This window comes from Apiospora phragmitis (genome assembly GCF_038363925.1).
Source record: "Apiospora phragmitis strain CBS 135458 chromosome Unknown utg000001l:1.0-2902119.0:1.0-2906034.0, whole genome shotgun sequence".
Taxonomy (NCBI): domain Eukaryota; kingdom Fungi; phylum Ascomycota; class Sordariomycetes; order Amphisphaeriales; family Apiosporaceae; genus Apiospora; species Apiospora phragmitis.
This window is the reverse complement of record NW_027117399.1, coordinates 2895644-2906023: the sequence shown is the minus strand read 5'-3', so window position 1 is coordinate 2906023 and position 10380 is coordinate 2895644. Positions and strand designations below refer to the sequence as shown.

General features: G+C 36.9%; 2 protein-coding genes across 2 annotated transcripts; both read right to left on the bottom strand.

Moving 5' to 3' along the window:
• Window positions 1–7863: 7863 nt before the first annotated feature.
• PG994_000876 (uncharacterized protein) lies at window positions 7864–8721 on the bottom strand (the record flags this gene model as incomplete). The annotated part of the gene is made up of 1 exon (XM_066852285.1): window positions 7864–8721. One exon carries the CDS (start codon window positions 8719–8721, stop codon window positions 7864–7866), a length of 858 nt encoding a protein of 285 aa, XP_066722917.1.
• Window positions 8722–9174: 453 nt separating this feature from the next.
• PG994_000875 (phosphoserine aminotransferase) lies at window positions 9175–10196 on the bottom strand (the record flags this gene model as incomplete). The annotated part of the gene is made up of 2 exons (XM_066852284.1): window positions 9175–10041; window positions 10092–10196. 2 exons carry the CDS (start codon window positions 10194–10196, stop codon window positions 9175–9177), a joined length of 972 nt encoding a protein of 323 aa, XP_066722916.1.
• Between the last annotated feature and the right edge of the window lie 184 nt (window positions 10197–10380).

Genomic DNA, 10380 nt, shown 5'->3' with positions numbered 1-10380 from the left:
CCTAACCCTAAGTAACCCTAACCCTAACCCTAAGTAACCCTAACCCTAACCCTTAGTTGTGGTATGGAGGAATTGGATAAGGAGGACGATATTTTCCCTATTTTAAAGGGCCACGAGAGTTGTTTGGTGGGGGACCTCTAGCTTATAGGCGTTCCTCCTAACGTGGACTGGGCTTCCCTGGGTCTAGCTGATTTCGGGGGTCTGGGCCCCCTGGTGCCTTCCGCTGATCCTGCTGTTCGAACTCCCGAAGCTCCTCCGCGGCGTTCGCCAGGTGTTTTTTAGGTTTTTAGATGTTATTTTTAAGTGGGTAACCTTTTTATTAGACGAGGTATTAGTACCCTTATTTATTTTTTCTTTTATCGATAATTTTTTTGATTTCGTACTCATATTAATTTATTATAACTTCTAGTTATATATCGATCGAGGTATTCTTAGTTATTAGTTTAAATAATAAAATATAAAATATAAGGTGTATCTATATTATTTTAGGTAATAATAATTAGTAATTAGTTTTTAAAATAACTTTTACGATTTTAAATAGTTTTATCTTTTTAAAGTTTAATTTATCGCTTAGTCGTTTTATTTTAATATTTCGTCGTAAGAGGTAAACTTTTTCTCCTTTTTTAAAGGTTAGTCCTTTTAACTTTATTTAGTCGGCGTATCTTTTTATTTATTATTAGAGGAAGGTAAGGTCTTGTTATAATATAATTTAGAGTTTTTTTAGTTTTTTGATTTATATGGTCGCGATTAGTATTAGTTCTTTTTTTAAGGGTTTTCTGGTAATTTCTAGGTCGTACCCGTAGTTTGCTCGGAATAGTGAGATACGCGTGGTTTCGTTTTTTACGTTATTATAAACGAATTAGGTTATGAGTAATAGTTATACCTAATTGTTTTATTTATAGTTAATGTAGCAGCGTAGGTATTATTTTAGGGTTTAGTTTATTTACTTAGTTTATTTATTTATTTAGGGGTGGTAAGCCGTGGATAGTTTATATTTAACTTTAAGTTATATTATAAGTAACTTTTAGAATTTAGCGGTGAATAGTTTATCTCTATCGGAGATAATTGTTTCGAGTAGCCCGTGCTGGCTAACGATTATCCGGAGAAACGTGTATATTAGGTCGTTGGTATTGTTAAATTTTTTATACGGTAGGAAGTAGGTATATTTCGTGAGTTTATTCGTAATTATTAGGATGCTGTTATAGTTAACCTTAGTTAAGGGTTCTTTTAATAGGGGAAGCTTGATAACGAAGTTAAGTGTAATAGTTTTTTATATTTTATTTAGCGGTGGGATCGACTGTAATTCTCTATATAGTCGATGTCTGGCGGCTTTGGTTTTATTATAGAGGTTATATTTGCCGATTACTTTGGTTACGATTGGTTTGAGGTTTTTATAGTCGAATTATTTGGTGATCTTTTTTTAGGTTTTAAATATCCCTTAGTGTCCGTATACGGGGTGTTCGTGGATTTCTTGGATAAAGTTTTCGCGATATTATTTAGGGATATAGATCTTATTTTAATAAAAGGTAAAACCGTCGCAGTCTTCGAGGTGATCCTTAGGGTAATTTACGGGGTCGAGGTTTTGGTTAAGTTATTAAAATTTAATAACTTAATTATTATTATATTAAACGTGGTTTGTAACGTTTAGTTATTTTAAAGGCGCGAGGTTACCGTTTTAATTATAAGTCAGAATTATTCGCGTTTCGGACAGAACCTCCTCTTAATAGTCCGGTTATCGGCTTAACGCGTCGGCGCGACCGTTCTTATTACTTTTCTAGTAGATAATGATAAGGTTAAACTTTAAAAAGAATTTAGATTATTATATTTATCGTTTATTTAGCTCTTTAATAGTAGTGAACGTTATAAGGTTTTTATAATCGGTATAGATTTTAACTAGCTTTATTATTCTATTAAAATAATGTCTTTATTCTTTATAAGCTTTAATAATAGTTATTAATTCTTTATTATAAATTTAATAATTAAGCTCTAGTTTATTAAGCTTTTTCGAAAAGAATGCGACGGGGTGCGACTTTCCGTTATTATTTCGTTAATTAAGCTGTCCTCTGATCGCATAGTTTAATACGTCGGTTTCGATTTTAAAGGGTTTAGACGGGTTTATTATACGAAGTATTAGTTCGTTAAGGATTTATTCCTTAATATCGTGGAAGGCTTTATTTTTTTTTTTTATTTATTAGAATAGTTCGTCCTTTTTTGTTAGGTTTATTAAGGGTGTCGCTATCTTGTTAAATCCGGGGACGAAAATCCGGTAGTAATTGGCTAGTTTTAAGAAGGATCTGACTTTTGTAGCGCTTGTGGGCGTGGGCCACTTTTTAATTGCTGAGATTTTCGAAGGTTTTATTCAGATTTCGCCCGGGGATATTACGTATCTTATGAAGGTGACGGATCGTTAGTGGAATTCGCTCTTTTTTAGGTTAACTAGTAAGTTAGCGTCCTATAGCTTTTAGAATATTAGTTTTATATGTTTTCGGTACTGCTCGTTATTCTCGGAGTAGATAAGGATATTATCGAGATATATTATAACGAACTTATTAAGGTATTTTCGTAAAATATAGTTAATTATAAATTAAAAGTTAGCTAGTATATTAATTAAGCTAAACGGTATAGCTTAGTATTCAAAATAGCCGTATTTAGTTCGGAACGCGGTTTTCTACTTTTTTTCTTTTTTAATTCGAATTAAGTTATATATATTAAAAAAGTCGAGTATTATAAAGATTTTAGCTTATAATAGTCTATTCATAAATCGCCGATTAAAAATAAGGGGTACCGGTTTTTAATAATAATTTCGTTAAGTTTTTAATAATCGATATATATACGCTATTTAGGTTTCCCGTTTTTATTCTTTTTTAGAACGAAGAGGATGGGGAAGCCTGCTAGTGATGTGAATGGTCGGATAACTCTTTTCTCGAGATTTTCTATAATATACTCTTTTAAGGCTTGTTCGTGCTCCTGGTTAAGTTTATATATAGGTATAAATAAGGGTTTTTTCTTATTTTTAAAAAGTATTCTATAGTTTTATTATATATGAGGCGGTAAGTTTATTTCTAGTTTTTTATTAAAAAGTATTTCGAATTACCGGTACTTTTTTGGTATAGTCGTTGTGACGTTCGGCTTAGGCTTTTTAATAATAATATATATTTTAAAGACTTTAAGTTTACTAAGGGGTCGTTTTTTAAATTATTACTTATTAATTAAACCTTTTTTTAATATATTTTATTAAAGTTAACCTATTTTTTAATTAATTTTAGGATTGTTTACCCGTAGCTAGGGTATCTTTAAAATTATATCGTATCCTGCGACGTCTGTAATGTTACACGTGATTCATTTATAGCGTCCTCCGATATTGATCGAAAAGTTCGCGATTTCTTTCCGTACTTCTTTATCGTTATAGGTTATAAGTCTTTTATCGACGGTCCTGAATCGGTATGGGGCGTTTTTCTCTTATTATTCGAGTTTAAGGTAATTAATGATTTATAATGAAATATAGTTTCTTTACGCTCCGTTATTAAGTAGCGCTTTAATATAGATTTTTTTTACGTTTAGTATTAGTATAATATATTCGTGGATAGCTTAATTATCCGTTATTTAGTATAGGGATCTATTTTAGTCCGCTTATTATCGTTCTTTTATAATAAGCGGCGTTTATTTCCCGAACGCTGCGTTTATAAGTTATTAATAATATTTTGCGATCGATCTTTATATCGTTATTATTATTCCCTTTATTCTTTATAAGGTATTTTTTAATACGTTAACGGAGGTGTTTTTATACTCTTTTTTATATAAAATATTATCCTTAATATTTAAAATTCGGGTTTTTTTAATAATTTAAAGGTTTATTAGGTTCGCGGTAGTTTATAAGCGTTTTATAGGTTCTTTAATATATTAAAGGGGTTCTCTTATTAGGTATATATTTATACGTTTTAAAAGCGTTAGGCGCTTTTTTTTAAACGTTTATAAGCTCGCGATTTTTCTTAGGCGTATTCGAGGTATTAGTTTTCGAAGTACTCTTTCTAATCTTGTCCTTTTAAATAGTATTGCCGTAGTTACCGTAAGTCCTCCTATATTAGTAAGTACGCGCGTCGCCCGTTTAGGATCGATGTTCGAATTTTCTTGATAATATAATCCGGGTGTGGTTACGTAATAGGTCGTTTATTAATCTTTCGAAGAAACTATTTATATTTAAGTTTTTTTATAAGGTGTTTTATATAAGCGTTGTATATATACGAGATTTATAAAAGCGTGAAGTGTTTTTTATAAGTAAAAGAAATTTATAAATCGTTCTTTATTACGTAATTACCGTGGATTTTTTAATTAAAACCGGCCGTAATAAATACTTAGCGTAGGTATTTCGAATCGAGATAAAGGATACTAAGAATAGCTAATTACCCGTTGGTCCTAAGGTTTTTAAATTTAGCGATCTCGCTTATTAGCTCGTTTATTAATATATTTATTAAATATTTATAATTTATTAATTATTCTAACTAGTTTATAATATTATTTATTAAACTATTATTTTCGTTATAAAAGAAAGGTTGTTCTTTTTATATTATCGCGACGTTTCGGCTATAATCCTCCTTACTTTTCGGGGCTTTAAAAAATTATTCGGTACCTTCTTTATCCGCTAAGTAAGAAGTGTATTTATTATTATAATAGGTTATTTAAAATAGGCTGCCGTGTTTAATAATAGCGTTATTATTTTTAATAATTATTATAAAGGTGTTCTTTATTATAATAGCGTTAATATATTATTTTTTTAAGACTTGTTAGAAGTTTTTTTTTTAGTGCTCGATATTTTCGAGCGTAATGTTCTAGTCTTTAATAGTTATAATAAGTATTACGTAGTTTTCTATCCTGCTTATTATATTTAGTAATATCGAGGTTTATAGGTTTATTATAATAGCTATACGTTATAATATTTCTAGGCGGTATATAATTATGTTAATATAGTCGCCCCGTGTTAGCTTAGGTTTAATTAATTTATTATTAAGGTCCGCCCTATTTTTTATAGCGTTACTCGTATATATAAGTATCGATTTTAATAATAAGTTCTATATATAAGAGGAAGTTATTGAGGGCGTTAAGCCGGCTGAGTTTGTTCTTAATATTGTTCTTTAGTTTTTAATAATATATTATAATTTTTATAGCTTCGGTATAATTTAATCAAGTTATAATACGCCGGAACTCGGCTGTGTAAAAAGCGGTTAATCCTTTTTATTTAAAGGTTTTAAGTTCTTTTTCCGCCTGTCGTTTTTTATCGGGGTTTTAGAAGAGTGACTTAAAAGCTTATTTAAAGCCGTCGTAACTCTCGAAGATACGCTATGCCTCCGCGCGGTATAATTTAACCTATTAATTGTTTTTTACGAGTTCGTTTAAGTAAGGTTTGAACTAAGCGAGTGCTTTATTTTTAAAGAACGAGGCGGCGTAGATAACTCGCTGGGTAACGTTTTGGAACATCTTTTTATAAAACCGTTAATAAGCCTTAACTTAAATAAAGAAACCTCGGAGGTTTCCGCTTATTTTATTAAAAAGGGTTAGCGTGCTGATCTTTATACTTTTTTTGGTGTAATAAGGGTCTGGATAATATTAGTAGTTATGCGGAAGAGACGCACCTCCTCGCGTAATTTATTAATATTATAAGGTATCTATTTTAAGGTACCCTTAGTTAAGAGCTCGTTACGCTCCTTTTTAAGCTTAACGTAATAATGTTAATAGTTAGCGCTCTTTTACTCGAGTTTTTTAATTCGCTTAGCTAGTATTTATTATATAGGCTTGTTATTATTATTATTATTATCGACGTCTATAGCAAGGTCCCGTTAGGAGGTATTAAGGGTGGCGATAGGAGTTTTTCCTTATTGGACGGTGTTATTAAGGCTAGGTATAAATATAATTCTTATAGTATTATTATTTAAAGGTTTAAGTAATAATTTATAAGAATAAAAGTGATTAAAATGTAACGAACGTTATTTAGGTTTTAAAAGAAACCCAATAAAACGTACTAGGGTTTATATTAGTAATACGAAAGAATATCTAAATATATAATAGAAATCGCTTTTATTAATATAATAAGTAATAGCTAGTAAAAACGAAAATAATTAAGGTACGTAGGTTTAGAAATATTTATAATAGTTTCGTTAAAACTGTTTACCTTATTAATAAGTTAAGATTAATACTTAAATTAATTATTAAAATAAAGAGTATTTATATAAAATATATAGGGAACGTTTATCGTTATATATTTAATCCTTTTTTTATTAATCCGAGTTGGGTCGTTAGGAGCGTCGCGATCCCGTCGCTCCTGGATTACTAGGAGCGTCGTGATCCGGTAGCTCCCTTTATTTTATCTATACGTGACTTTAGGTTATCCTTTGTTATTTGCTTTATCTTATCCGTCTATTCCTATTTATCCGTTCCCGTTTATTTATTATAGTTTATCTTTAATCGGCTAGTCGTGGTATACTATTATCGTATTATTATTTATTAATATTTTGTAGCGGTATAATGGGGCTATTATCGTTAGTAGGGCGTTATCGTAGACTGGCTCTTTGTGTAGGATTTCGTAAGCGCCTCGGGCTATCCTGGCTCTGTGCCGGTCGGTGGATCTTGGCCGCCTGTTTGGGTCAAGTCGTAACACTCTTAGTCTTAAACGGCTACGAAAGCTATTACTCGATAGCTTTCGAGCTTTATTATAAAAAAAACTCGATTATTATACTTTATATACTTTCTTATTCGTTATATAAGCTCTAACCTCTTAATATAGGCTGTTTTTATATATTAAAAAGGGTGTACAAGAAAGAAATTAAATATTTTATACGGGCGTATATTACCCATATCTTAAATACTTTCTACTAGCGTTTTTAAAAGCGTTCTAAGCGATTTTCACCGTTTCGAATATATAAGGAGGCTTTCGAAAAATAAGACTCGTCTCGTACGATCCGGAATATATTATTTCATAGTTAGATGTAAAGCTATATACTTTAATACCTCTGGGAACGTTTTTCGACCTACTTATTCTTTAAGAATTAAAGACTTTAAATAACTTGATTAAGGCTTAATCTTAAACCGAATACGTTCGAAACCGTATCGTACGGTATTAAAATAACTTTTCGACGTTTATTTTAATTAGTTTTAATTAGATCGTAAAAGCTATAACGTACATTATATACCGAGTTACTTTTTTAAAAAATAAGAACGCGACACTTTAAAAAATAAATAAGATGTTGAGCCGGCGCCGCCGTATAAAAAAAACCGGCTATAAAATAAAAGATTATTTCGTATATAAGTTAAAAAAGAGCTGTAGTTTTAAAAAAATATTAATAAATAGTTATAAAACGAATCGCGTCGGAGGAGTAGCCGTACGAGGACGTTTAAAACACGCTTATAACGCTATAGAATCTATAGAGAGCCCGGGTATAATACGCGCACTTATTAGAATAATATAGAAGTATCTAAAGATAAGGATTCCGATTAATTTTAATATATTAAATACGTTATAGTAAAATTAATTTATATTTTATTAAAAAGGGTGTAAAAGAATAAAATATTCGCTTATATAAGATATTCGCTTATAAGATACGTTAAATAAACCCCGATATACTTTAAATAAAAAGCGCGCGGTATAACGCGTTAATTAACCGCGTTACCTTATTACGTATTATCTTATTACGAACCGAGGGGGGCAAGCCCGTGCGTTATATCGAATCGCGAAGTTATTCTACTCGAATAACCGGCGGAATAATACCTAGGGATATATAAGAGTTAATGCCGCGTCCTTAATTACTTTATCTTTCGAGCTATAATCCCTATCTATATACACAACGTTATAACAAAGGAAGCTTGGCTGCCTGACTAACAGTACACTTCGTCCGGTTCACCGTAGTCCCGCTTCCAGACCCCGGGACTATTCTTTAGAAACTGGGACCGAAATCCGATCATGCGCTGACCCCTCGGACTGAGCGTACGCGCAACCTCCGGGGCCACATTGAAGGCATACGCCTCCTCCGGGGTGAGGTAGGAACACTGAAAGACCAGTGTGATAGCCCGTCGCGTCGCGTTTTCCGTTATATTGGCGCCGCCTCCGTGGACCACCTTGCCGGTGATGAAGCAGGCATCTCCGGCGTCCATCTCGGCCGGGGTGGTGTCTTCGGGGGTCCCGTTGTCGTTGAGGTCTTTCCAGCGGTGGCTGCCCGGAATGACGCGGGTGGCCCCGTTGGCGTCCGTGAACTCGGTCAGCGCCACGACAAAGTTGATGCTAGCCTCGGGGGCGTCGGGCCCCGCTCGCGTGAAAATGGGGAATTGCCACTGATCCCGGTGCAACGGCTGGGCGCGGCTGCCGGGCCCGATGTCAATGACCTGGGCTGAGTTCATCCAGTAGCCGCCGGCATCTTCGAGGTAGATGGCCTCGCAGCACTGGTGAATCAAGTCACTCTCCAGAATCTCGTGGCAAAAGGTAGGACTCAAGGAGACGACGTTGTTCAGGCGCTTGGTGTTGTCGCCATGGAAGTCTTGCACCCACTCTTCCGTGTGCCTGGATCCCACATGGAGCTTGTCGACGGAAGGCTGGACTTCCTCGTTGAGCCGGCGGACCTGGTCTTGGGTGAATAGACATTTGATGACGACAGCTCCGTCCTCGCGAACAGCACGCAGAATGGCGTCACGGCCCGCCGAGGCTTGAACCTGCTGTAATTTGGGTGCTACGCTTGCCATGCTTGCGGTTTGGGGAAAGCCTACGGGAAAATGTATGACTGCCGGAAATAGATTTTGTCAACCAAACGGGATTATTCGAGATAGAAACCACTAGAAGCAGCAATCAGTAAATACCTAGGCGCTGGTACGGAGATTTCACGAACCTAGTATCAGCTATCGGGGACCAGTGAGTTCTTGCCGAGACGAGGATGGTGCAAGCTATTCCCGGGAGGTCTAGGAGCCTGTAATATTTGATGTATTTGTCAGCTATCTACCCCAGCTAGTCGTCCACGATGGTTAAAGTACCTCGCATAGACGCAGCCAATTTTGTGATTCATGCATGCAGATTCCGTATAGCAGGTTCCATAGCATACCAAGAATGCATCCGATATGTTGCCGTAAGCACTTAGACCCCGGAAACCCCACAATAGTTACATGGCCCATTTCTCGACACTTATTGGCTCCAAGCCTCCTCTAGCACGTCCTCGATGCGTCTTGGTGCCGGGCTTTTCCCTCGAATTCCTTCACGAGATCCAGATGCCCAGTCAGTTGCGTCAAATTGTACGCACCCAGTGCGACACTCGCCTCGAGATCGGCAATCAATGCACGCAGTGTATCCTGGCCTCCCCACTCGGGCCAGCTCTTGGCAATCTCCATGTTGGTGGGCAGATCGACCGCTGCGTGTTGCAAAAGGTCCCCGACCGGCTGATAGCGAACCTGGAGCGGGCGTCCGAGGCTCTTTTCCACGAGCCGGACTAGCTCATTCAGGGTGACGGTGCTGGTGACGGTAGACAAGACGCGCGGCCACGTCGGCAGGTCGAGCGCCAGCGCCAGGTAGCGCGCACAGTCCGTGGTCAATGACATGCTCATCTTGGCTTCGCCGTCATCGGGCAGGACGGCCAGAGCATGGGCCGGGTCGATAAAGAAGCACAGCGGGCGAAGCACACTCTGTACTCGTGGCAGACCAAAGTAGTCCATGAACATGCCCGGGTACAGGTAGGCGTACTCGAGCGTCTGCGTCTTCTCCAGCTCCTGCCGACCCAACATGTGAAACCGCTTCTGGGAGTAGGGGAGCACGTCGTCGCCGACATCGTACTCGACGTTGAACTCGGAGGGTACGAAGCGCCGGACAGTAGAGCACCTCTCGGCTGCGCGGATCAACCGTATCTGGGCGTCCGACACCGGCTCCGAGTCCATGATGAAGGCGCAGATGACGACTTGCACATTTTGCTCGTGGAGCTTCTCTGTCAGCCCATCCTCGGATGAGTAGTCGGTTTGAATGACGGGAAAGTAGTGCTCGCCCGTCAAGGGTGATATGCGGCCAGGATCATTTTCCGCTGTCTAAAAAGAGTTAGCCAATGACATAGGAGGGCAGGACTAGCTTGCCAAACCTTTCTGGACAGAACGTAGACCTCATGCTTGCCCGTTTCCAGCAGAGCATGGGTAATCAAACTCCCCAAGTCGCCGAGGCCTCCGGCGACTGCAACCACTACCATGACGGTGATGCGGATAGACTAGAAAGGGGGCAAGCCTTAGGATTGAAGAGTGAAAAAATTTTGTGGGTGGAGTATGAAGCGGTGAAGACGCACGCGTCGTGATGAGGAGGATCCGACCGAAACGTTGGGTTGGGATATACTTATTGCAGATGGCAGTAGCTACCTGAAAATGCCCCTCTTTCCT